Source organism: Plectropomus leopardus, chromosome 17 (genome assembly GCF_026936395.1).
Source record: "Plectropomus leopardus strain MGB_pleo_1.0 chromosome 17, ASM2693639v1, whole genome shotgun sequence".
Classification (NCBI taxonomy): Eukaryota; Metazoa; Chordata; class Actinopteri; order Perciformes; family Serranidae; genus Plectropomus; species Plectropomus leopardus.
Window position 1 is genome coordinate 27,885,965 of NC_142192.1, and position 27,884 is coordinate 27,913,848.

Sequence of the window (27,884 nt, forward strand, 5' to 3'; positions counted from 1 at the left end):
AGTGGTCAGCACACTGGTTGTGTGCTTTTACATATATTTGCTGTCAAAAGTTTGTCAAAAGTGAGTTAAGGTGCTTTTGTATGTTCATACTGTCTGGTGTGCTGTGTGCAAATAGGAGCGCAGTCTTGCACAAATGTGTGTGTACAGGCTGTAATTTTTGTGCATTTACACTTTAGGCTGAGGGTAGTTATTAAGGTGAATGGGGCCAGGAGTAGGGGAAAACGTCGGGGATGTGTGTGTGTATGTGTGCATGCGCGCATGTGTGTGTTTGAGTCATTTATTGAGTGTTTGTATGAGCGACTGTGTGTGCAGCAGCTGGATGCTAAATGAGCGAAGAGCTCGGAGAGGAAGGTCGGGAGGCACTTGGGAAACCTCCTGAAGTTCGCAACCCCTGCAGGGTGCCACGGAATGGGAAGAAACTTAATTAGTCAGAGCGTGTGTGTGTGTGCATGGATCGTGTTGATGTGTGTGTTCTCATGCATGTAGATGCAACTCCCGCGAGTGCCTTTTGTAAGTTTGAATGTGTATTTTCTGCAGGGAAAAAAAGCAACGCAGATGAGCTTTCAAGGTGAAAAGGGGTAATGAACTTGAAAGCGATGAATCCACCCATTTATCTCCACTTCCATCTATCCATCTATCTATTCCTTTACCCACTGCATCCCCTCCCTCCCTTTCTCTCTGTCTTTCTCTCTCTCTGTCTCCTTCCCGTCTGTCTGTGCTCTTTAGTTTTCATCCCATCTGCTTGCTCTGTGTCAGAAAGCATCCATTTAAAATCCCGAGAGTCCCAGAGGAGAAAGCACAGTGAGGCTAAATGGGCCAAGAAAAATGCCAAAAACAAGATGCTTAAAAAAGTCATTCTGACTTTTTCCACCCCCTTTCTCTGTCTCTTTTTTGTGTGGTTTACAGTTTAGTTCTTTCTCTCTCTTTTTTATACCACCCTCTGATTATTTCCTCACTGATGAAAAGCGAGGGGAGAGAGCCGGAGATGAAAAGCACCGGCTAGAATCCGTGATGAAGAGACAGAATTGAAGATGATTTAAGCAGGAAATTTCCTCCCTCACTGCGGCACTGAGGGGTTGCATGAGGAAATGATTGAGATCGTCATGGAAACACCGGTGGTTGGATGCGGGGGGGACTGTGTAAGAGTTTGGTTGTGGGGCAAATGATGTGTGGGTGAAGATCAGGGATAATCAGCGCTAATTGAATAGACTGAGTGTGTGTGTGTGTTCATCATGTGTGCAAGTTTGTCTGTGTCATCAGGGGTAATTAAGCAGAGTGCGCATGCGTGCATGAGTGCGCGTGTGATATACAGCCGCTGTGGCTGGGTTACAGATGTGACACAGATACACACTGAAGGCTTTTAGTGTCTACTAGCTAACAGATGTTTGTGGGATTTGTGTGTGTGTCTGTGTGTGTGTCTGTGTGTGTAACAATGCTCATCTGTGTGTGTGTGTGTGTGTGTGTGTGAGTGTGTGTGAATGGAAAGAAATTTAGAGCATTAATCATTTATATATACAGTATTTGTGTTTGCTTCGGAGTGTCTGTATGTAAAGTGAGTGTGACTGATAATGTTTTGATGTCCCATTTTGTGTGTGTGCGTGTGTGTGTGTGTGCGCGCGCGTGTGTGTGTACTCAATGTTTGTCATTGTAGTGCAACAATTAGTGCACAAACGACAGCATAAACACTAACTTGAAGCCCCATTAAAAGTCGCTTCATTGCTTTTTTAGTGTGATATACTTTCCTATTTAAACACTTAAGAATCATTCTGAACTGCAAACCGACACACACAGACCTGCAAGTTCATTTTGTGTCTTATTTGCATCAAAGAAGTTATGCTTTAAAATGAAAGTGAAGTCACAGTAACAGTAGGCTATACATTACACTTACAGGTTGTTGTGGTTGCTTTATAAGTTGTTCTGCTGGACAGCAGATTTATACATTGTGACAACGTTAGTAGTTTTAACAGTTTCAACTTTGTGCCTGTGTACTGTCTCTCTCTGCAAATGTTTTAAAATATTTATACTAGTATTAATATTCTGTTTGGTTGGTTTTTGCATGGTTTTCACAAATAATGGTTTAAAAAAAAGGGCTTGTAAACAAATTCACTCTTCTCCCTCACTGAAAAAGGCCTCTGTCCTCTCCCATCATCACTGTTTGTGGTAGTTGTTGTCGCCTCGCACTTTCTCCAATGTATGCAGGTTTTTCAAACACAGGTAAATCCACTAAATATAGGCAGTAGGCTGCATTCCCGCTGCCAGTAGCAGATATCTGCACACAGCACTGCAGCACAGGAGCCTGCCTCTCTGTTCTCTGTCGGCAGGTGTGTGTGTGTGTGTGTGTGTGTGTGTGTGTGTGTGTGTGTGTTGTTTTGTTGGTGTGTCCGTGTGATGTCGTGGGCAATGTCAGTGAACAGGTAAACGGTAGAAATCAGCAGTAATAGAGGTTTGTGGAAACTTTGAAGTGGTTACTTCTCTTTATATATTTCCTTTTTTTGAGTGGAGGAGGATTTTAATGTTTATTTTAAAGTACCACTTATTGGTACTTTGTGCATGAAATATTAATTTAGAAAAAACGGCGAAGCAGCTTGATGTGTGTTTTTGCTAAATATTCGATGCTAGAAGCTTGGTGATTCGGTGACTATACGCGCAGGGCTAGTTTCTAAACGCTACAGCTGGGACATGCTAGCACTCGTCAGTCACAGCAACTCCCCAAGCGTTGGGGTTATTGTTGTGTATGTAGACCTTTGTTTTGTATTTGATGTTGTCTGAAGTGTTTACAAGTATGTACATGAATAATTGTGTGGGTGTATTCGGGAGAATAAGCAGGTAAATAGAAGTTAGAAATCTGTAGTGTCTTATTTTTAATACTGCAAAACCTGCAGCAGTACACTTCCTTGCCTCATTAATGTGCAGTTACATTGGAGGAAAATGTACATGTGACCCTATTTACCTGTTTAAATTGCTCCTTCTTTCTAAAAGAGCTTTTATTCAGAGCGAGCCCACTGACTCTGCCTTACATTAACGGTAAATAAACACCTTTAATGGCTGAGATGTACTTTGTTGTAGAGAAAAACAATACATGTTCCTGGAACTAGGCACAGTCGGTGTTCTTTGTTATTCATGAATGAATCCTAATCTGACTCAGTCAGATGCTGCAGACGTAGCACACTGTGCTAGATGATACACAAGTACCTGTCCTGTGCACTGCCATCAACTGGAAAATTGTAAGCCATTATCATCTTTATTGACACACGTCCTTTAGATCGGACCTTGTGCATCTCTTTCATCGTGCTTTGTATGCATCCATCTGCTCAGGCAAACAGCACAAGGTTATTTCCTTAACATCAATCCTTAAAAATGCACCATGTCAAAGTCAGCAATAAATCTTTAGCTTTGGCTTGCTGTGTCAGTTTCCCTTCAAATCCTCTTTCTACTGTACAACTGTGATTTCCAGTCTGCGTTGCCTCCGGGTCCCATTAACCCACCGTGATAACATTTAGCCTCGGCCTCACCTCCCCCACCTCCGCTTACATCTGTTCGAATTATGAGCCTTTGCCTCCCAGACACACTGCTTATACATGGAGCGGATAAATCATGACGTCATTTTTTCTACTGTAGTTTGTTTATGGCTTTTTATTAGAAAACGTAACACAAACATAGTACAAAGCTTATGTGGGTTATTTGTACCCAAGAAGCAGAATAGAGTTCAGTTCAGATGCAAAGTTCTTCTGCAGGCAAAGATAAACCAAAGGTCAAATGTGTTTAAAGCACAGATAAGCAGCAAACAGACAACAAATGGCAGACATTTTTCATTAATTTGCATAAAATCTGAGGAGATCCTCCATCTGTCACTGTGGCACTGGTTTGAATTTGGAAAGAGATAGAGTCGACACAACTTTCAGGACAGAGAAGCCTGCACTCAGAAACAACAAAAAAAAAAGTCAATTTAGACTGATGATAGGGTAATGATGATGGAGCACTTTTTGTTTGCCAGATAGAAAAAAGTATTTACTGACTGTCTGAGTGCAAGCCATTCCCTGTCTATTCACTCTTCAGAACCATAGCTTTCATAATCCTGGAAGGTCAGCAGGTCAGCTAAGTACAGCAAACCCAAATAGCTGACGGTAAGGATGACTAGTTCGAAACAAGCTGAAGTAATGAATTCTAATCAGTGGAGGGTTGAGTACTGAAAATCTATACTCAACTTAAAGTACATTTACTCCCATGAAATTGATCATTACCTACTCAAAGTGAAAAAAGTACCTGGTTAAGAAATCACTCAAAGTACAATGTACTTTACATGTTAATACAGTATTTTATGCCTCAGTAGTAGTCATGGCCGATGGCATTATGTTTTTGGGTTGTTTGTCCATCCCATTCATTTCAGTGCGAGGCAATTTCCTCAAATTTGGTGCAAACGTAATTTTCGACTCAATGATGATCTGTTCAGATTTTGGTGGTCAAAAGTCAAAGGATATCTCCATCTCATTCTTGTGAACATGATATTTCAATAACACAATGACAGAATTTCCTTTAAATTTGGCACAAATGTCCACCTCTACTCAATGATGAACTCAAGTTAAAGTACAATTAAACCTATAAAAGTGATTATCACCATTTGAGAAACTTGAACTAAAAGTACAAGACATTGTAATATTTTTTTGCCTCCACAGCAGCGACAGTTATGGCCTGGTTGTCTGTCTGTTGTGATATCTCAAGAACGCCTTGAGGGAATTTCTTCAGATTTGGCACAAATGACCTGATTAGATTTTGGTGGTCATAGGAAAATGGTCACGGTGACCTCATCTATGTCATTCTTGTGATACCTCAAGATCACTTTGAGAGAATTTCATTTAATTTGGCACAAACATCTACTTGGACTAAATGATGAACTGCTTAGATTTTGGTGGAAAAGGTCACTGTAGCTTATTTCTGCCCCATTCTTGCAAATGAGGTATCCGAAAAGCCTTGAAGAAGTTTCCTAAAGTTTGGCACAAACATCCACTTGGACTTAAGGATGAACTGATTAGAATTTGGTGTTCAAAAGTCACTGTGATCTCACTAAACATGACTTTGGACATAATTCAAGAATCCATATACAAATTATGACAACATTTTAAGACAAATGTCTAATAGGATATAATGATGACATTTTTTAATCCAAAAGGTCAAAGGTCAACTTCACTGTGACACCATAATGTTCTTTAAAAACACTTTTCTGTCCATTACATAATTCAGGAACAGAAGAGGAGACATTTCATCAGATACTGAATTGGTGACACTACTGTTGAGTGTCCACCTTCAAACTGTACTGATTGTTTAAATCTTCTGTGCTGCCGAGTTGAAGATGTGTGTGAAGCATCCACATTTTACAATTTGTAGATTCTTTACAGCAACATCAATATCTGATACACCGTTAACTGTTACGGCTACAGATGAGTCTGGACTGTAACTGCAACTTGACTGGTACATGAAGGCATCAGCTGTGAGGCGGTATCTTTAGTTTTATATATTAGGCTCCTGTGTAACCTTACAAAGTAGAACTAATAACCGTGGCTCTTCCCACTCTTGTTGAACTCAAACATTTACATTATATGCGTCTCAGGAGCAGGTCGTTTTTAAGAAAAAGGTTCTCATAGCCAACATTAATGTTAAAGGTTATTCTATAATGCAGGAGACGCTTTCTAATCATGGTGCGCCATCAGTGATGAACCTGCAAGCATTCTTCAAGAAGATGCTCCAGCTCATGGTCCTGCTGACCTCTATCTCAACATTGCAATTACTTACATTTTTAAGGGAACCTGCTCAGCAGTGTGTGGGAGAGGTTGCTTGAATTCCCTAGAAGCACGCTGCTCTAGAGGTCAAAAATCAACTCAAACCAGCATTTAAATGATATTGTTGATATGTTCTATACAATGCTTAGTAATAACCAAGTTATTCAGGCAATTTTATGGGACCAGTGGGGGATTCGGAAGGTCGGCGTGCAATTGCTGTTTAAAAAAAATAACATTTACATACCTCCTGTCTCAGGTGCTTGTCTAAGTCGTATCCCGTACAATGAAACTAATGAAGGCATATTTTATTTTACACAGAAACTCTTCTGTCTAAGTGGGTGGTCTTTGTGAAGGAGAGATGTCTCGTCCCTTTGTATTTTGTCTTCAACTAAAGTGTTTTGAAGTTTGGAGTATATTCATGGGTGCATTTTTATATTTCTTGTCCTTGACCAAAAGCTGCGTTTAATGAGAGTCCCCACTGTGGAGCTTTTAGAGTCACTGCCTTTGGCTTATTATATGACTGTCGAAGCAGCTCTCTGTGCTTTTCAGCTTTCAGAACAATGCACGGAAGGAGGAAGGAGAGAGGTGGCGAAGGAGATCAACAAAAGATTATTTAGATTTTGCTATTTTCATACCACTTAGATTATCTCTCTCCGTGTTTGTCTATCTCACTCTACCCTTCTAACTCTTTGCACCTTGCCTCCTCACATCCCAAATCTTCTCATTTAGATCATCCCTACCACAGTGAATGTAACTGACTAGTAATGGATAGTTTTCATGGCTCTCTCTCTCTCTCTCTCTCTCTCTCTCTCTCTCTCTCTCTCTCTCTTTCCTAATCTCCTCCATGTACATGACACTAATACAGAGACTGATATAAGCTCCCCTGCCTCTCTCTTTGACATTTATCACCGTGCTTCTTAATGCAGGCAGGCTGCTGCTGTTGATGAGAAATAAGGATGACAAGCATGGCCTATTTTCTTGCTAACGATAGTCTCTCTGCTTTTTTTTTCTTCCTTTTTTTCCATTTTTTTCCCAAGCAAATATGTTCATAGAACAGTGTTTACCAAAGCATCTCTTTGGGCGGTTGACAAGGATTTGACACTGACGTTGATCATGCATCTGGCACATTTTTTGTCCGAGCAAATCCGTGATCCATTAGTGTTTTAGATTCTAATAAGTGATGTCAGAAAACGCCTGCAGAAATCTTGTATCTGATAAAAGATGATTTTCTACTATACTTGAGTGTATTTTTAGCATTTTCTAAAGGCATTAAACATCACAGTGTCATAATGAACTAGTGCCATCATGTGCACCCATTGATCGACATTGGCAGCAGTTTACAGTTCTCTACCCAACATTCCTATTTGATCGAAGACAGTAACAAAAAATGAAATCTGTGTCAAAGTTAAAACTTATGCTACATCTAAAACATATCCTACCAGAAACTGGCCTGTCAAAAAATAGTCATATCTTGAAGGAATATTGAGACATTTTGGAAAAGACACTTATTGGCTTTATTGCAGAGAATAAGTGGAGAAAATCAATATCAATTTCATGTCTGTACATTAAGTATGGAGCTTGAGCCACAAGGCAATAAGGTTAGTTTTTGCAACAAAAAAGACTGGAAGCATAGAAGCATAGACAGTCTGACTCTGTCCAAAGTTCAAAAATATGCCCACCAACACCTTTAAAGCTCACTGACTGACATTTTGAATCTTAACATTTGGTCAATATATACAAAAAACAACAAGCCTTGATTTTACAGGGAGGTCTTTGCTGTTTCTCTTCTTTTTATACAACTATCTGCAACAAAAGCGAATAAACACACTAAAATGGCAAACTGTTCCTTAGTTTTTGTGACTGAGGCGCCAGACTGGTTAAAATACAAACCAACTGAATGAAAATGCTGCAAATTTTAAACCAGATCTGTGTCATCACTGTGTCATAGATGACATGTTTCCCATCACTGGGATGACTTTTGCCATTGAAAGGGCCGGGCTCCAGATGCTGGCTGCACGGGTGGAGTCTAAGCACCATCTGCAGACACTCACACACAGCGATGACGCAGAACTGGTTGAAAATCTGCAGCATTCTCCTTTAAGGGCCAGTGCTCTGTCAAGAACTGCTTCTCAGTTGGTCGAATACCTTTGGAAACTCCTTTCCCTTCATGCCTTTCCATCATCAGATTAGAGGGGCTTTGTCCTGTTGCACCACCCACTTTATAGCTGTCAGCTGTGCTGAGGTGAGAAAAGAGACAACGGTTGGAAATCCTCTCTATAGCTCCATTTTTCGTATTTGTCACTATACAACACTTTGGAAGTGACCTGAGGTGACCATTTTTGGACAGGAGGTGGGTGTTACGGAGGAGCGAGGGTGGTTGAGTGACTTGATTTAAGTAAGGTGACTCCTTGTAGCTTCGCCCTTGGTTGTGCATAACCATTACAGTTGTCATGAAATAGGAAATTAGCTTTAGAGACCAAAACGATCTGTCAAATATTGCTGCTGGGTTTGTTTTGCAAGTGAGCCAACATAAATTTAGAATTATTGAAGTACGTTTCTTCATTTTTGCCCAAATTCTCTCTCTCCCTTCATCTATGCCAGCTATCTGGAGTTATGTTGGACAGTTTGAATCTAATATTTGAAAAACACCCATAAGTAGGGCGACAGGAAATATTTTTTATTATGAGTCATTGAAAAGCTTTGAATTTTTTTTCCTGAAAATGCGTGGCAGCCCTTTCTATAGGCATATGTATTTATTTAATCCCCTAAATTTTGACTGAAAGCAAATCAGTGGCTTCTAGCACTACAAATCGACTTATCAAATGACAAACCGTTTCACTCTGTGCCACTTGGTTAAAGATACGTGGAAGTTCTGTTTTGCTGTAGTCACATAAAATCTTTCCTAAAGAATCAGCTAGTAGTGTGTTTTTTCTTATTTATGAGCTATGTGAAAGATGAATTTCCATTATTATGTGATGGAGAATGTTTCGAGTTCTGTATCTGTTGTTTGGCGTTAACTGCTTTCAGTGAAGCAGCTAACTTGTCCCCTTCCGACTTTAGATATCAGTTTTCATCCCCGAGCGTTGGACTTCGGAGCTGTGGAGTGAAATCATGCTGCTCCTGCATGTGACCTATGATTTATTGAAAAACGAACACACCAGCTCTAATGGGCCTCTGTAGGAGTACTGTCCTTTAAAGCCCATACAGAATGATAGATTTTTAAGCACTTGATTAACAGAAGAAAGACAGCCACCAACGACCCACCACAAAAGGCCATTATTCAGCTGCCTCGCTCTCAGGCTCTTGATAAATGCGACTAATGCCTAAAATATAAATGACACAATAAATATAAATAACATTTTGGCTAATGCGTTGTGTTTCCATGCCAGTCTGTAAGTTTGTGGAGAGAGCGAGAGAAAACTAGGACAGGCAGAGTTGGATTCATCATCCTTAATGCCTTCTGTCACTTCAATTGGATATCACCAGACAGTGTCCCCTAATTTAGACATCATATCCTGTCCCAAGAGCGCCGCCTTGTACACCCAACCCGTCTGTCTCACCCTGGCATAACCCTCCCGCATCCCCCATGTGAGACAAAACCAAGGAAGTGTTTGAAATCAAACCTCTCTTCTTAACTCGACCGGAAACCTCTCCCTAGTTTTCTCTCCTCTTTCATCTCCGTCTCTTTTTTCTCCTTCACCCTCAGAATGAACAATTTGTATGAATCACAGGCTTTCAATCCAAGCTCGCTTATAGTGACATCCCCCTGCTGGTTTTGTTAACATAACTCCCACTCGCCAGCACCGTACAGATTATTATTTGATGTCCGACGCGATTTCATTGAAAGAAAAAAAAGTCATTCCCTCACTGACGCTGCCCTGGCACGTAACCTTGCACAGTGCTCTTTTCAGCCAAGCTCAGATTGTTTGATTGGCATTCACTGCTGTGTTTGCCAGGAGTGCTGGCAGAACCTCGCTGTTATTTGCATAAAACAGGAAGGGGTTCAAATTTCCCTGCTGTTCTGCGTTCTGCTGCCCTCGCTGCACCCCAAAGAAAAATCAGAATGGATTTCACAAAAGAAAAAAAAAATTAGCCAGCCTGGCGCAGCGCCTCTCTATAGGTTCAACGCTTCTCCTTGCTCGGTTTGATACTTTCTTTTCTCCTCTTTTTAGCCCAGCGTGAATCCACTCGCACAAATCCTACGCTATCAGAGCCAGGCCTCTTTTCTCTCTCGTATTCCTGCAGAGAATCCTCTTATAAATGTCCTGGCATGAGTCTTGCTCCACAGTGTGAACCTTTTACCTTTGCGCGCCGCTGATCAGTGAGATCTGGACTCGGTCCTGGGTTGACAGCGGGCGATCACTCCGCCCTGCGGTTTGAGTAGCTGACCGATAAGAGAGGCATGGGGAGGCAGCAGTGGAAGCAGAGGATGGGGGGGATGAGAGGGAAGGAGACATAGATTATGATAATTAGGAGGTTGGGAGAGAAACAGAGGGCAAAAATGGGAGGACTCCAGGGATGTTGAGCATTGTGGCACTTCACAGGCGCAACAGTGGCTACGGTTACATGCACACCAATATTACCCTATTGTTGTGAATATGGCAATATTCCAAATTTGGAATATTTGTGGGTCATATAAATAACACATTCTGTTTAAATATTCAGAACATTTCACTAACTGAGTATTTTCCGATTAAGACATGTTGGATATGTTTGTATTTTCTGGGGCACATGTACTGCCAATTTGGAGTAAAAACTGCAGTTTTTACAGCTGTTTGTTGCACACGTCCTCTTGTACGTTTACAATCAGCGCTGTACATTGTCGTGAATACGTTGTATGCAAATCAAGTAGCCAACAGTTTGCAAAGCAGTAGGGCAGAGATCAATGCAAAAGAAAATCCCACATTTCTGGTCAGAAGAAGAAGCACATCTGCTTTTAAACTTTATGAAAGACTTTGTTTTTTGGATGTGCACAAATATCCCAGAACCATCTTTTTCAAGGAGGCGAAGGAAGGAAAGTGGCCACTGGTGTGAAAATTTGAAAAAATCCTTTTTTGATGCAAAAAAGCAAAATGACAACCAGCTCCAGCTGTTCTTTTTCTTCATGTTATTTAAATGACAAGTTAGGGCATGTTAATTGGAGTATTCATGGCTGCATATAAACAGGAGTGTTAGTGGAATATTCACTTTCATTAGACATGTGAACAGCTTAGTAGCATTATTGTCTTTTTTTGGAATAACAGCAAAAATTTGATTATTTTGTGCATGGAAACATACTCGGTGTGCTCTTTTTCCACTGAACCTCTTCAAATAACCCCTCTGCCTGTCTGTCTCTGTGTGTCTGTCTCTCTGTCTGTCTGTGTGTCTTTGCCGGGCCGATATCTCTAACGCGTGGCAAAGACAGGCACTAAACAAACTGCTTTTTTTGCTGACCCATCTCTCATTATTGTTTCAATCTGCAACTGAAACAAGAGTGGAGAGGCAAACTTGGCTCACACCAACATGACGTATAGAACAAAGGACCATTACAGTAGTAAAGGCTTTTCCCCAGCTGGCAGAGGGGGGCGGGGCGACAAAAACTGAAGTGCCAGCAGCTGGACAGACATGTGTTTAGAGCAAATTTGTCTGCGAAATGCAGCGCAACAAGCCGCTGGGAGAGAGTGAATGAGTCCCATTCAGCCTGATCCCAGCAATGACTGACTGCACCCTCACCGAGGGATTACACTGAGAAGAACATTACTACACACTTGTAAGAGGATTGTAACACACGTAGAGGAAGACACCACCACTATCACCACAGCACACTTACAATACAAGAAGGACTGTGAATACCTCGTCCAAAACTGAGCAAGACTTCCATCAATTCCTGCCCTCTTTTTCTTCTCCTCCACCCATGTTTCCACCCCTCCTTCCAACCCCTCCATCCCCTCTGCAGAAGCCCTGGAGGATCCGTCCAGCGCCGGCGTCGTGGCGGGCGCCGTCATCGGCTCCCTCCTGGCCCTACTATTGGTTGTCGCGCTCGTTGCCGTTCTTCTGACCCGGAGTCGCCGGCAGCAGAGGCGCGGTTACCCCAGCAGCGGGGACTCCATCGCAACCGGCAGTGGTGGCAGCAACGGCGGAGACTATGGGAACAAAGCTCGCCTGCTCTTCAGTGGCACCGGGAACAGCAGCAATAAGAACGGGACGGGCGCCAACAACAACGGGCCCATCTACACGTATCGTGAGGGCTGCGACGCCACAGGGACTCTAACGGAAAAGGCCAACGACTACCACCATCATCACCTCCACCACGCTTCAATTGGCAACCCCCCGTCCGCCCACGACATCCTCCTTAGTGGTGACGAAGCTGAGAGGAGGAAGTTTGACCTGGATGACAGCATGGAGGAAGAATACGACCGGTTTGGAGGCGGGAACATGATTCCTCCAGCCTATCACGTCCACAGAGCTCACGGCGGCGAAGAAGAAATGGACGTGTACCTCGATGACGACATGGAGTCTCAGAGAGACGGCTCAGTCATTTCCCGGACTGCCATTTATGTCTGAGGGCGCAGGAGAGGAGAGAAAAGGTGAGGTCTGAAACTAGTGGAAGGAGATGCGGGGGAGGAAGAGGGGGAGTTCAAGCCAGCCTTCTTCGCTTTCGCCTCCATCAACTGCTTCACATTCAACCCGATCAAAGAGACGCCATCAATTACATCCTCTCTGCTTGACACCGGAGGATGAAAAGAAAAATGATTTATTAAAAAAAAAAGGAAAATGAAGGTTTTGACGAAGGAAACCTTGTGATGGCAGTAAAGTGGACTGTGGCTGAATATGTGACTGTGTTTAAGCGTGGAGACAGATTTCATTCAGTGCCAGCCGAATATAACAAAAAAGAAAAAATACTGCAAACGAAAACCACAGCAACTCTGACGCAACGCTGCTTCTTGCTACGTTCTTGTTTCTTCAGCTTTGCTAGTGTGTGATTGTGTTGAGTGACTACGTTGTATTTTTACTAGAAAACATAATCTGCAAAGCCGGGAGCACCATAACCACCACTCAAAACTCGCCTTCCTGTTTCAACGTAAAGAAAAACATCATCGGCGTAAAACTTTACAAACGGCTTCTGTGGATGTTGCCGCTGTTGCTGCACACTCTTTGGACAGACTCTGCTCGAATTTTAAACTTGAAAACTCGTCGCCTTGGCATCAGTTATGGAGTTTCTGTACATCGGACTTTTTTTTTGGCGGGGTGTTACAGTGACTCGCCCCACCCTGTGACACCAACTGGTTTCCAGAGTGAGGGGCCACTAAACTGAGTAACATAACAGACTTAACAGTGCGTGCTAATGTGTGGCTGGCTGTGGTGTTAATGATGTGCATCATCTATATATTGGGCGCCGTCTCACTATAGCACAGTTGTTGTTATTGTTCTTGTTGTAGCTGTTGTTGTTGTTGTTGTTACTGTTGTGTAATGGTGTTGATCTCGCTAAGGAAACGACGCACCGGGAGCCTTGGGGGGTTTCACACAGTACCACATTGGGTCGGTAATGACTCATTTAATGGGTAAAAAAAAATAAAAAGATGTGCTTTTCTTTGTTTCCAGCTGTATTTTCCCCCTTTTTCCTCTTTTCCTCTTTAAATTACTTCCTATATTTCCTCTTTCTTTATTTCCCTTCCCCTGCCTTTCTCTCTCTCTCTCCATCTCATTTCTTTCTGTTCCACACGCACCATTTGTGTGTTATGCTGATGCTCTGTCCCACACACATTACATCTCTCGCTCATTCTGCTCTTTCTTTATTTACATAATGGGCGGCTTAGACGAGTGCCGCAATGGCTGTGTGCAGGGAGAAGGGGATAACTCGTATTTATATTCCTATCTGGGTCGCATTCGACGAGGCAAAATATTCACCGGCTTTGTCGGAGGCTGCTGTTATTTCATGTATTCATTTTCCATGTCCTGCAGAATGTTCTTAGGCTATGTACCAGATTATTCCATGTTCTCTATTCTGATTGGACAGAGAGGCACGGTCTGAGACACATTTCAAGGGAGGAAGTGAAACGGGCTAAATGAAACCCCAAACTCCCAAACCTTTGTTTCTTGTACACTGACAAACTACAGTTGGCACAGCAGTTTTTTTCTTTAAATTAGTGGGATTTTTTCTTTAATGAGATCTCTCACTGAATGTGCAAAATTGCATTCAGGGTTCCCACAGTCATTAATTTCCTGAAAAATTTGCAGAAGGTCGGGAATGGTTTGAAATTAACATTGTGTTTTGGAAAAGCTTAACATCGACATCGTTTCAGCTGTTGTTGAAAATATGTTCATAAAATCCTGTAACATGTCTAACAGTGCGCAACGTACTTTCAAAATCTATTGCTGCATTGTGTGACCCTTGAAACATCACTTGTATCATGTGATACACAAAGACCAGACCGCCAATGTGTCATCACCAAGGCCGCACCACGAGGAAAGTAATTCGCTGTGACATTAGGCGATTAACGGGAAAATGCTGAAATGTTGTTGTGTAGCGAGTTAACAAAGGCTTCTGCACTGATCTGAGGCACATAAAATATGTGAATAGTCACTGTTAGAGTGGTAAATGTCTAAATGATGCTGGTGAGCGCTAATAATACAAGATAGCTAACATACAGCTGCAGTAAAGTCATACAGTACAGCAGCTTCAAACTGTCCAACGAAATCTCAGCCAAGATCAAACAGTTAGCTACTAACAGCTTAGTTATTTACAGACAACGTTTGAAATCTGTACATGAAATATTCGTCCACTGTATCGGGTCACTGATCCACTTGGACAGTGGAAGACTAAAGGGACATGACAGCATTAACCTTTTAAAGTATCACGGACGCTTAGGTAAAGGAAAGGTCACAAAAGGTCACAAAACTACAAAACAACAAAAATGAATGCATTCACAATTATATTCTAAACCAGACAGTTTTCTTACACTGTTTGTACGTTTTCCTATGAAATGCATTGAACCAAAATAGATACATATCCTGAGTAATGTTGAGCCAGTAATTTGTGCATGTATTTTGCAAGTCTGCAAAATACCTCCTGAGCATCTTGTTAAGAGGCAGGTTGGAGAGGTGGATTAATCATAAAAAGCAGGACACCAGTGTTCATAACCATGCTAACTTTGAGTGAATTTTGATTTATTTTAAGCTGCGTCCTCACCATCTTTCTAGTCCTTAACCTAAGCACAGTAACTTGCCTAAACTTAAACTCTATTACTTTACATTATTAAATATAACTTAATGTTTAAGGCTGAACCGTCAGTCGATGGCCACTAATTTGTAGAATATCATACGAACCATTTCATGAGGATACATTGACCAAACGTGTCAAATTACATTGAATCTGTGTGATCTTTGGTTTTCAATCTCCCAAAAACGGGTGTGGCCTTGACTTTTGCAAAGCACCTGTATGTGCCAGTTTGACCTATTGGCAAATGCCGCTAGTTGATGGTGGGAATGTCTGAAAAACGAGGAAAGTAAGTCAGTGCCAGCAGTTTGCATTTCCACAAATTCCTGGGAACTGCGTGTTTTACAGTGGATCTCTATGTTGCAAAATCATGGAAATGGAGTGCAATATTTTGAAAAATTTTGGAAAAGTTTTTGAATATTCATTAGTAAAAATGTGTGGGAACCCTGTGCATTGGAAAATTGCAATTTTTAATTTTGACAATTTGGAAGCTGAATGATTTTTAATTAATGGTATTTGTTTTTAGAGTTAAGAACTGAGACGCAGCTCTTAAGTTTTTGGAACACACTTGCCTTATAGAGTCCCAACTTCTACCTTCTTATCGTTTTTTTCAGGGCATCAATTTGGCATTTTCTCAATTAACCGATGAATTATATTTCTTGTCTTTTTATTGTTGTTTTTTTAAGGTCAGGATGGTTGCCAGATAACACAGAGAAACTCTGAGACTAAGAAAGAATCAGAGGCAAACCTCCTTGGCATTGTATGGAGAGCCTGTTAGAGTTATAAAAAGGAGATGTGAGCGAGGCCACAGTGACAGAGAAATGAAAGAAGAACAAACTCGACTGGTGCTGTATGCTTCAGCAGCCGAACTGAGCGCACCCTTCGCCTTTCAAGCTCACTATGTCACATCACAGCCATGCTTACTTACTATAGCCAGTGTTTGATCGAGCAACTTTGGCGTCTGGAGTCACTTTGCAGTCGAGTAAAATAAAACAGGGTGGTATATACTTATAGTTTTACATAAAGTTAGTTCAAGTGGTATTTATGAGAAAGGATCTGAAAAGGGAATCTTTGAGGAATGTGATGATCTTCAGCACTCTGAAGGTCACATTTTGAGTGGGTAAACAGGCTTGTATACCCATAATGATCTCATACTACTTGTATTGTAAGTTCATGTCCCATTTCGTTCACTCATGCCGCATTACAATGTAAAGAAAATATTCTGACAATAATAAGATGCAATTACTCAAATTCTAACTGCTGTTCTGTGGGTTTAAAATCTGAACACAGACGGGGGTTTTTGTCATAAATTGAGAGCTGAGATGTTTCAAATTTGAAATGCAAAACCTCAGTGGATTTGTTTTTTTGTGGGTTTTTTTTTGGGGAAGTTTCAGCTCCACTTCCCACCGAGTTCTGAGCAGGTTCCTTGTTGTTGAATTGTTGTCAAACATTATACACTGTGCAATCTGTCACTCTGTAAATGAGACAGTTATATCTGCTATGTTACAGTACATTTCAGTGGAGACATTTCATAACAGTGTGTTTGAACGGGTTGCCAATTAATCTCAAAGTAAGTAAGAGACAGCCATACTGTAACTTCTGTTGCCTCACATGTGGTAGTTTATTGTATCACTGCAGTACAGTTTGGGTTAAAGTATTGAAGTGTGTTTTCAACTCCGCTGGGTGCATGCATGCTCTAAGATCCAGACGTTTTAACTCTGCAGAACAAAAAAAAAAAAGTTTTGTTTCAGTTTCATCATTTAAATAAAAATATATAATATAATGTCTCTAGGTTACAATACAAACCTACAATTTAAAGATATTTTATTACACTTATGTTATGTTTTAAACACCTCCCTGTGTTTCCCAAAAGGAAAATCTCCTTTCCTTACTGGATTTTAAAATGTTAATGATTTTCACCCTAAAAATAAAATCCCCAACTTTTTGGAGTTTCACCCCTCCCCAGCAGACTTTTGTATATAAGTATATACTTATAAGTGTGCTGGAGTATGCCCTCTATTTGGCCATTGTATGCCTCAGCACATCTGTCCTCTGGGGGGTTTCTCACAGCGGCATAATTCTCAACAGTCGACTGTGATCACAACTTTGGCGCCTAATTAGTCGCGGATTCTTGTAGCGTGCATGTAGCCGTAGTGAGAAAACTCATCATCAGTCATAACTTTTGTTTTTGCACAACCCATTTTCAATAAAAAAAATCATTCTGGAACAATTCTCTGTGGAAGAAGTGGTAATTAATTAAGCCGGGCTGTGTAATCAGTCTATAAATACCAGATTCCCACACTTCCTTCTCTCCTCAGCATATTTTACAGCACAGCGCCGTGTAGTGCACCTGCTCTGGGATATTTAGCCTCCTCAACAGAACTGCTACAGGACATGTTTCAAGTTTTGCTAACTCAAGGATAACTACGCTCCCTCTGTCACGACAACCTCCCATTAAGTTTTAACACTTCCAAACACCTGGAAGCTGTACATCGCATAATACTTGTGCCCACTGTGCAGCTGGCAATAATGGCATTATTTGTGTCTGCAAACCACAAATACATTTGTGTATTCATCTGTATCATTTCAACATTTGTAGTTTATGAGTGGCAAGACAACTAGACACCTGGGCCTGCCAGGGTGCAGACCACCGTTTGAGACCAACAAACACCTAAACCAGTTGTGTTTTAGTGACCTGTTGCTGCTTTTCCAGTGACTTTTTAGGCAACAATGTGGGTGTTTTTTAATGAGCCATTGCTGTGTTTCCAGCCTATTTTATGCATCAAACATGGTTGTTTCTTAGAGATTTGAAGTTTGAACTTTTCAGGGGCTTTTAGGCATAACACGGGGACGTTTTCCGGTAATCCATCGTCATTTTTCCTGCTGCTTTTTAAGCAATAAATGTTGGTGTTTTCAGTGACCCACACTTTTTTCCAATGGCCTCTTAGGCAACAAATGTGGCTGTTTTCTGGAAATCTATTGCTGTTTTTCCAGCTGCTTTTTAGGCAAATAACAGTGGTGTTTGTAGCGACCCTCTTTTTTTTCCTTTTAGGTTACATACGTGGGTGTTGTCTGGTGATTTGTTGCTGTTTATCCAATGGATTTATAGGCAACAAATGATGGTATTTTTAGCTACCCACTGTTTTTTTTCCCAGCAGCTTTTTAGGCAGCAAATGTGAGTATTTTCTTGTTATCCATCACCATTTTTTCAGCAGCATTTTAGGCATCACACTTGGGTGTTTTTTGCAACATGCAGCTGTTTTAGGCACCAAACATCGGTGTTTTTAGGTGAACCATTGCTGTTTTGCCAACTGTAATACATTGTTTTTCCAGTGGCTTTTCAACATCAAACAAGGGTGTTTTTCAGTGAGCTGTTGCCTTTTTCAAGCAGCTTTTTAGCAATTTGTCTGTGTATTTCCAGCGACTTTTCAGAAAGAGGACCCATGACTGTTTTCACACCGGGGATATTGTCACAAAAGTGGTTGCTTGTTATGATATATTGCTGTGTTTCAGGTATTTTAAGAAAGATCTTTTTCCAACCATAACCAAATGTTTATTGTGGCTTAACGTAACGCTAACAGTGTTGGGTAAATAACCATAAAATTCCAGCATATCCGCTACATAATAATATTCATATGTAACGTAGCCATGGTTTGCAGAAATGATCAATGCCAGCAGTTTTTTTTCTGGCTGTTCCATTCGTGGAGCACAGCTGAAGGCCCCATTTACAACTGCGATTACATGTGACCTTTTTTCTGGCGACCTTATCTGGATAATGACATCTGCATTTACTTATGCAGAATAAGCGCTCATGTTATCTCAATTGTGACCGCACTGCGATGACATCTTTATATGCAAGTTAGTTACCTGAGGCTGGTGGACTTGTTGGTATTTGTTGCTTTGAGCAGGTGGAGTTCGATGGCTTTTGAACTTGCTTTGCAGACTTTGGTCATGTTTACGGATTGCATTTTTGTGATATCCGACAACAAAGCAGTAAGAAGTCATTTCCACCTTGCATTAACATGTGTTTCTCTCATTCAGATAACACATCCATGCATATCACATTTTATGCCTTGTAGATGCAAAAATGGGGTCAGAAAGTTTTGCGCCTTCATTCAAAAACATCCATTTCTTCAAACAAGTAAAACATATTCTGTAATCTGGAGAAATGTGCTGTCAGACCAGATATCTGTGCGTGGAGTAAGCAAAAATGACTTCATAAGATGGAAACGAGGCCACGATGAAACATATCTGAGCTTAAAATTTGTAAAGACTTGATAGAAGCAGGAACAACACATAGCTTCCCGGTTCTTTCTATTCACTGAATTTATCAGGAAAGACTTTAAAAAGACTTTCTGAGAGATCATTTTCTTTATGTCGAGGAACTTCAGAAGAAAAATTTAAATGCAGCCTTGAAACAAATCCAATGGACTAATTCAAATTGTGCTCGACAAGATTATTTATCTTCAATGGGAATACATAAGATGTAATCATCCTTAAATAAGACTTTCCCTTTTGGTAGCGAGGGGGAACAGACTGTCGCAGCAGCCTGTCCGGTGAGTTGAAAATGGGGTCATGCTAGTTACAAGCGTCCCTCTCTGATCTTTGGCCCGCTGCCCCGCCTCACATGGCGTGTGCTTTGGGAGGCTGCAGTCCTGAACGCAGCCCCTGTGAAGTCTTGTCCTTGCTGCCGTGAGTGTGGCGCCCATGCTAAGCAGAGGACGCTGTAACAGGTCACTTGGCTCTGTCAGGGGGAAAGAGAGTGGAACAGAGGGAGGGGAGGACGGAGGACGGAGGACGGAGGATGAGGGTGGTAGCTCTGCGCTCCGTCTGGGGAATACCAAACAGGCTGGGAGAGAATGGAGAGAAAGGGAGACTTTTTCTTCTCGGATCAGAGAAATCGAGAGTTAAAAAAGACTAGCGGCGGAACAGAAACTGAAACCACAGCCCCTGCTGAGGGGATGAGAAGACGTCACCGTTTTTTATTATTTTTTTTTGTAAACCACCTGAGACTAAGATCGTTTGAAACACTGTCAATTATTCACCATGGAGTAGAGTTAGAGATGGGCAGATTTGTTACTTGTGGGGCCCAATTGGGTAAAGATGACAGAGAGCGTGTGTGAAAGGAATAAGAGACTGGCAAGATGGGATTTACAGCTTCAACAATGAAAGCTGGAGGTGGAAGCCTCGGAGGAGTATTTCTGAGCCACCCCTCCGTGTGGCGATTGGCCGCTTCCACCCAACGACAACTGACAGTCCTTTTCAACCCGGCCAATTAGTAAAAAAATGGCTGTCCTGTTTAGCTTTCCTCAGCGCAGCCTATCGGCGACAGATCTTTTTAATTGTAAAGAAGTGTTCAGCAGCACTCCGGGGACCCGTGTGCAAGGGTGGAATTGTATATATCCTTCTTTTTCATATTCCCTCTCTCTTTACTCCGGCTTTAGCACCCGGTACAAGCTGTTCTCTCCATGTTTAATTCAGCAGAAGGCATGAAAGTGTTCCGCATTATCTCTCCGCTTCACTCTGAAGGAGGAGGAAGACGGCGAGATAGAAAGAGAGGGGGATAGAGGGGAACGGAGTGAAGAGGGAGAAGGAACAGAGAGGAGGAAGAAGAGGCCTATTAGTTATTGAGCTAGGCTTTTGTTGTTAATCCAGTTAAAGCCGAGACTCTGCCAGGCCAGCTGAGACTCCAGCAGATGTGGATGAAGTTTCCTCCTCCCAACGCTGGTTAGAAGAGGTCTCATTGTGCTCTGTAACCAATTTCTTAAGGCACTGCTGTCCTGCTTTCCTGCCTCTCAGGGTACCTTCTTCTTCTTCTCCCACTGTGCTGCTCCTGCAGTGTTCTGGGCTATACTTAGGGATGCAATTCGTCATGGATTTTTTTGTTTCAGTTTCAGGTTATTTCAGGTTTTGGGTATGCATGTTCAAATGAATGGCCGTTCATTTCAAATTGGTGTCTGCTATTATTTAACTCCTTTCCTCACCATTGCTGCAATTTGTGCCGTTTTAGCTGTAGCCCATTATAGCAGCAGTTCGTAGCCTCCTGAAATGAATCTGAAGCAGGATGTTATTTAACTGAAAGAAAGTGGAAAAAAAGAACATTGAACCATTTCCGCTGGTTGATTGACGAGCTCAAAAGAAAACGGTACTTGTTGTTTGTTGGTATGGTACCAACGCACATCAGTAGGGCAGTAAAGTGCATCCTTTACCAGTTTGAGAACTTTTTTTGGCCTTTTTTTACACCTACTTTCCATTTTAAACAGAAAAAAACATTCCTACACCAATCCAAGATCCAAGTTTCTCTCTTTTACCGACCAAAAAAGAAAAATGCAACAAAACGACCAATTGTGTATCAGTTAGCGAGAACATGGTACTTTGAATTTGTGGGGAAAAAACAAAACAGTTTTGCTTTCATGCCTCCATGAAAAATGGAAAACATATTAATTAAATGAGCTTTGACTGTCATTTAATTTGTCATTTGTCAAATGTCACACACCCCCCCCCCCCAAAAAAAAAAAAATGCACAGAAAAGCATACTCTTCTACTGCAGAACCGTGTACACAGTTCTGCTCTACTGACAATGGGAAAGCAGTCTAGCGCCTCACAGGTAGCCTACTCAGGGCCCCCTGTGCCCCCTGGATAATGCAGTTTATTAAGGGCAGTTATGGATAATGCAGTTTATTAAGGGCAGTTATGAATTGCCCAAAGTACCTGATATTGAGACAGAAGAAAAGAGCACTGGAAGCTTGCGTGAAGTGCCAGTATCAGAGAAAAAGTCCTGGTACACCAAATAATAGCATGTAGAAGAAGAACAGGTTCAGCTGGTCTCTTTAAAATTATTATTATATATTAATTTATATATATACTATTATATTTTAGCCCAAGTACTTTCAGCTTTCAAAGTCAAAAAACCCTGATTGTTTTTCTTCGTCCTTGTCACAACCTTCTTCCACATTCAGTCACCTTTGATCACTCCGCTCTTCAGTGTGAGTGGTGCTCAGCTGTCCTCCCTCTCATCAGGGTAGAGTTGTCTTCTGTTCGGTCATTTCAAACAAAAGAAATGAAATTTCCACTCATTTAACAATCCTGGAGCATTTCTTTTACTGACTGGATCTGAAGAGTCTTTTATATCTGTTGTCTCTGGCCCATGAAACCAGGAATCCCAGATAGCAGAGCCCTCAGAATTAATGTGGCACCACATCAGCAGGCATAATACTGTCAGCCCTTTGACACCTAAGAAAGCTGCTTTGATTTTTCTCAAAAACATAGGGGCCAGGCAATAACCTACTAAATGTTACAAGAAAATTACCTGAAAATAAGCCCCAAATAAGCCAAAGATCAAAACAAGAAAATGACCTATAAAAATGCTATAATAATGTTATAATATAATATATATTATATTATATTATATTCTATTATATTTTTTTATTTTATTTTATTTTATTTTATTTTATTTTATTTTATTTTATTTTATTTTATTTTATTTTATTTTATGTAACCTGATTATAACATTATTATTATTATAATATAATAATATAATGTTTTCTGGTCATTTTTCACGTTTTAGACCTCTTTTTTAAAACAAAAAAAAGGTAAAATTTCTTGTAATTTGTGGGACATTTCTTTCCAAGTTGGTCACTGCCTTTTCTCCCCGTGTTTTCAAACAACACCAAACCAGTCTGCTCAGTTTTCAAAGGGTCATATAGCTTGTGAAAGGGGATCTGAATGCAGAACAAGAAAACTGATGTCGATCCAGGTTTCAAAGGGTTAACGTTGATGTTCAGACAAAGGGGCTTGTGTCGGCCTGTTTTATTCATTTCACCAATGAACCAATTTTTTCTGTCGTTCATCTATTTGTTGAGAGACACTCGGGCTTTTATTTCCTTCTGACCCCAGCTCTCTTTATTCTTCTCTGAATCAAAAGTCTATTTGATGTTCGGACGCAGGAAACAGTTGTGATTTTTTGTGTCGGCAACAGAAGAAACAGCATCACCCCCGTCCTGGCATCGTTTTACTGGTTTTAGAAGCATTGTATCTTTCGACCTCTTGTGAAACTTAAAGTCACTTTAGATCTTTGATAATAAATGTGAAATAAACAGCGCAGGACGAGACCTCGAAGAGCTCAGAGCGCTGCTTTGTTTTTGAAAGCTACAACAGGAAATTCTGCACGCTGGCAACAGCACAAGGCAGAGCGAGCTAACTTTGAACGAATCCAACCGCAGCGTCCACTCCATCATGAATTATGATGTGATCAAACTGAACGCAGCACATATCATGCTGTGATGCTAAAGATGTAACATAAATGAGTACAAAAGCTTTGAATTGCATCTTGTGATCTACAGTGTGTGTACGTTCTGTCGGTTTTTACTCTTGTTTGATCATCCTGGTGTGGCGGACACCGTAACGCTGAGCTGAGACTGAAGCCAAGCAGCAGACAGCAGCAGGCCACTGTTCGAGGCCAACAAACAACAATACGCCTTATTGCCTTGTTTATTGCTAGAATTTGGTATTTTAATGAAGCATAAGAATATTTATTAGGGCATTTCTAGCAGGTTGATGGAACAAAAACAGGCATTTTTTGACAACACATCAGAACATTTCTAGCTGTGTTTGTTGCTTTTTTGATGGTACATTAGGCCATTTCCAGCTGTATTTCTTGTGACAAAAACAAATATTTTTTAATGACACATCAGATAATTTCCACAAGTTTTCTTGCAACAGACACAGGCATTTTTTAATGATGCATCTGGATATTTCTAGCCACGTGTTTTTTTTTAAGGACACATCAGAGTATTCCTAGCTGCTTTATTGCAACAAAAACTGCCATTTTTAAGCAAAACATCAGGACATTTCCAACCGTGTTTTCTGCAACAAAAATAATATTTTTTAACAACATATCAGGACAATTCTAGCCCATGTTTGATGCTCCAAAAACTGATATTTCTTTAATGACACATCAGGAAATGTCCAGATGTTTGTTGTTGATGTTGATGTTTGATGACACAGTATTACCAGCTGTGTTTGTTGCAACAGAAACTGCTGTGACAGAAAATCTAGTCATGTTTGTTACAACAACAGACATTTTTAATGGCAAACCAGGACATTTCCAGCTATACTTGCTGCAACAAAAACAAGTGTTTTTTGATGACACATCAGTGCATTTCCAACTGTGTTTATTGTGACAGAACAGGGTACTTTCTTTAATAACAAATCAAGACATTTCAAGCTGTGTTTCTTGCAATAAAACCAGATATTTCTAGGAAAGAATACGCTTTTCTAACGCCTTTGTCCTTAAACCAAACCATGTATTTGAAACGTAAAGAAACATTATATTTCAACACATTTGCCACATATGAAAAATACAAATTAATATATCTGGTTTGCAGAAACGTTGCTAGTGCTATGCTAGTAGTAGTTTATTTAGCCTTGAGCAGTCAGCATACAGATGAGATAAGGAACAGGCTACAGAGGTCTGTTAATCTCACTCCTTTCTAACTCCCATCCCCAGATTCTTTTTATTTTACAAACTTATCGTCTTCAGACCCAACCATCGCTGATTAAGTGACATCACTTCAGGCCATTTATCAGACTCCACACAGCTCCCTCTGGAGCCACAAAAGGCTTTATACAACTTCTTTCACATAGAGCTTAGTACTCCCCAAGGTCTGTAAACAGAGGTTGATGTGTAAAATGTATAAAATTCGCCTTTAAGATTCTTCCTATCTCCTCTAACCTTTAACTTTATCACAGTTAGTGTCACACTGTCAGAGTTATGGTTTGATTTTATTTGTTTTCTGCCCTCTTCTGTTGTTTAACCTTGCTTCGATGGCTTTTGTTTGCCTCAGTAGCACAGCTGTTTTGAAGTCTGTTGGATCGAGTTCAGGTCCAGTGCCAAGTACGGCTGCGACTCAAGATGATTTAATTATTGATTAATCTGTTAAATATTCTTTTCATTAATCACTTTGTGTTTTAGTCTATAAAAAGCCCAAAGATAGTGACCTTGGAGTCTCAAAAGTTCTAAATGGCCAACTTGATGCCCTCATTTTCCTGAACAACACTCAAAAACTAAAAGATCTTCAGTTTAAAGTGATATATTATATTGATGATCAGTAAATCCCCACATTTAAGACGTCAGAACCAGTAAATATTTGGCGTGCTTGCTTGGACAATCCTCAAATTTTTGACGGAAACAAATCTTTGCACTGACTGTGAATCCAACTGCTCTCTGTTGTAGCTTTACTTCCCCAAAATAATCTATTATGCAGCATTTTTACTTGACTATTCTATAATTTAACACTTAATACTCACTTGCAATGCAGACCTACCGTGATCCCAGCAAGAAGAAATAACATTTAGTGAAGGGCGCATTTGGTTTTGAAAAGTGGTGGGGACATTTTTTTTTTCTGTTTATATTATTTCTCATTAAAACATTATTAAAAAGAAAGAAAGAAAACCTGCAACAGTGTAGCCTCATTATTTAAATACTAGTAGCCTAGGGGATATTATTTTTGTTATTAGCACAAAATTAAAACAATAGTGACTTTACAGGTACAAAGCAAACAAACAAATCAAAATAACACACTCAAGGAAAGAAAAGGGAAATAAACTGTATATATATATGTGTGTGTGTGTGTGTGTGTGTGTGTGTGTGTGTGTGTGTGTGTGTGTGTAGAAAAACAAAAACACAGCAAACTAACTACTGTGAACATTTACTGTCATTTAAATGAACATAATTACTGTTTGTTGTATGGGAACGCTGTTAGACATAAAATATTGAAGAGAGGGAAAAATAAAATAAATGTAATAATTTCAATACAATTAATTTTAAGAATATATAGTAATATAATAATAATAATAATATAAGGAATTTGATTAAATAAATAAATATTTTTTATAATATAATATAAAAAATATTTTGCTATTGTAGTGTTCATAGTTGAGGTATATGGGTCTTCAACATGTGTGATTTTAGTCTATATGACAGGGGGACAAATATGAAGCCAGTGGCCTAGGGGTCGTCCCCCAGGAAATTTGATCTTAAAACACTTACCTTCCTGCACTCAGGTATTTTTTGTGCACCATGGTGGAAATGTCTTTAGTGTTTTTATGTAAAGAAAAACACAAACTTCAGGCGGCAGTCGACGGTGAGACTCTCAGGCTCTCTCTTCTATGGATCAACTTTTCTCGTTTAATGTTTTCCCAGCTGAGTCAGCACACGTGGGGACATGTGTCCTACATACAACCTCTTTAAATGTGCATGTGGCACCTACACTATTCACGTCAATGACGCATTAATTCATTTTGAATGATTTATAAACCCTTTTATAGCTTAAATGTGTTGCCAAGTTCATGGTGAGAGAATGGAAGTTACTGATCAGTGCACGTTATGGGGTCATTTTGAAATCTGTAGGTTTTTTTTTTAATCAGACCTACTTTTTAGGGCAACTCACATTTGTGTCTTGTAAATTTACACAGAATTGTATGGGAGCAATAGCCAGCTTGACAAGAATGTCACACAAACTGTAAGAAATTAGTGTATAAGAAAATTACCTAAAAATTATTTTTCAATAAGAGGGAAGGATTATAAGAAAATTTTCCACAAAAGATAGTGGAAAATGTCTAGAAAACTTTATCTATATTAATAAATAAAATTGATATTATAATAGATAATTATTTTATGTTATGTTACAAAAAATATAATGTACAATAAAAATATGACATATTATATGTCTTTTTAATTTCCAGCTCTTTTTAAGGTTATTTTCTTGTTCATTTTTGTTTTGCAGTTCTTTTTTGCTTTTTTTTAATGAATTTCCCTTTTTTTCCCATTCTTTTTTGGGGCATGCCTTGTTAAGCAGCTCGTAGTCAACTCCCCATATTTCTGCAAGAAGCCAAACCAATTTGTTCAGGTTTCAAAGGGTTAGTGCATTGAGGAATCTTAGTTTTGGCTGTTTGCTTCTTATTTCTTGACGTAGTGTAGCAAAAAAGATCAGGCTGCCGTGTTTAGGGCCAGCTGGTATAAAATGCAAAAGAAAAAGTGAAATCAAAGGAAACACTCCTGTAGAGCCCTCTGAGAGAAACTTGGGATTTTTTAGCTGTAGAAACAAAATTGACTTGACTTGACTACCTTTGTATGGCCTTGAAAGTCCATGAAAGCGTCTGGATTTGAAAAATAGTCAACAAAACCTCTCAGATTTCTTTGACACATAAATGGCCTTCACAATACAACTCTGTAAATAAATGTATCCACCCAGTGCCTCAGCTTTGTTCCCCTTCTCTGTCCAAGGATCAACACCAAAACCTGAAAACACCTACTGGTATAGATTTGTTTTCATGCAGCAGAGATTTAAAAAGGATTTCACCTGTGTTTGTTTACACCGGAGCTTCTATTGTGTCTAATTCAGAGAGAAAAATATCACATCTGAGCACACTGCATGAAAATTTGTGTCCTTAAGAGTCGGTATAAAGTCGGTTAAATCTGGAGTCAAGTGTCAGAACCTTGACATTTTTACTTGGTATTGACAGCGGCGACATATTATTGTTCACACTTTGAATCTATCAGACCACCTCAGAGGAAATATTATCTTCTCCATGTGAGACCTCCTGATTTTTTTCCGCATCCGTCAGGCATTGAGTCTTCTGTTTTTGCAATTAAATGTTGTTTTTTCTTAAAATAAGGGGAAAATTCACTAAATGGCGAATGATTCTTTGTCGAAGCGACACACAATAATTTCAGCAGATTTCTCAGCTTCGTGGCAAAACAAGATGGATGATTTGCTCAGTTTAGACTCCCTGTGACTCATTTCAGGCAAATTTAAAAATTCTTTAAACAAGTGAAGCTGCGTGGAAACAATCTCCCCCGACGGGCAGAGTTACTTTTCTGTCTTCTTCCAATCAGAATCAGGCTTTATGAG

General features: G+C 40.2%; 1 protein-coding gene across 2 annotated transcripts in view; it reads left to right on the plus strand.

Moving 5' to 3' along the window:
• Nucleotides 1-27,884, plus strand: part of pvrl2l (PVR cell adhesion molecule related 2 like) — a 384,643-nt gene that overhangs the window by 218,535 nt on the left and 138,224 nt on the right. The window contains exon 7 of one of the 2 annotated variants that reach the window (XM_042506359.2): nucleotides 11,710-17,200. The exons of the other annotated variant lie outside the window; for it this stretch is intronic. Coding sequence (XP_042362293.1) covers nucleotides 11,710-12,317 — 608 coding nt within the window. The 3' untranslated portion in view covers nucleotides 12,318-17,200. Of the gene's footprint in view, nucleotides 1-11,709; nucleotides 17,201-27,884 lie in introns of those variants that run through there. 2 annotated transcript variants of the gene reach the window in all.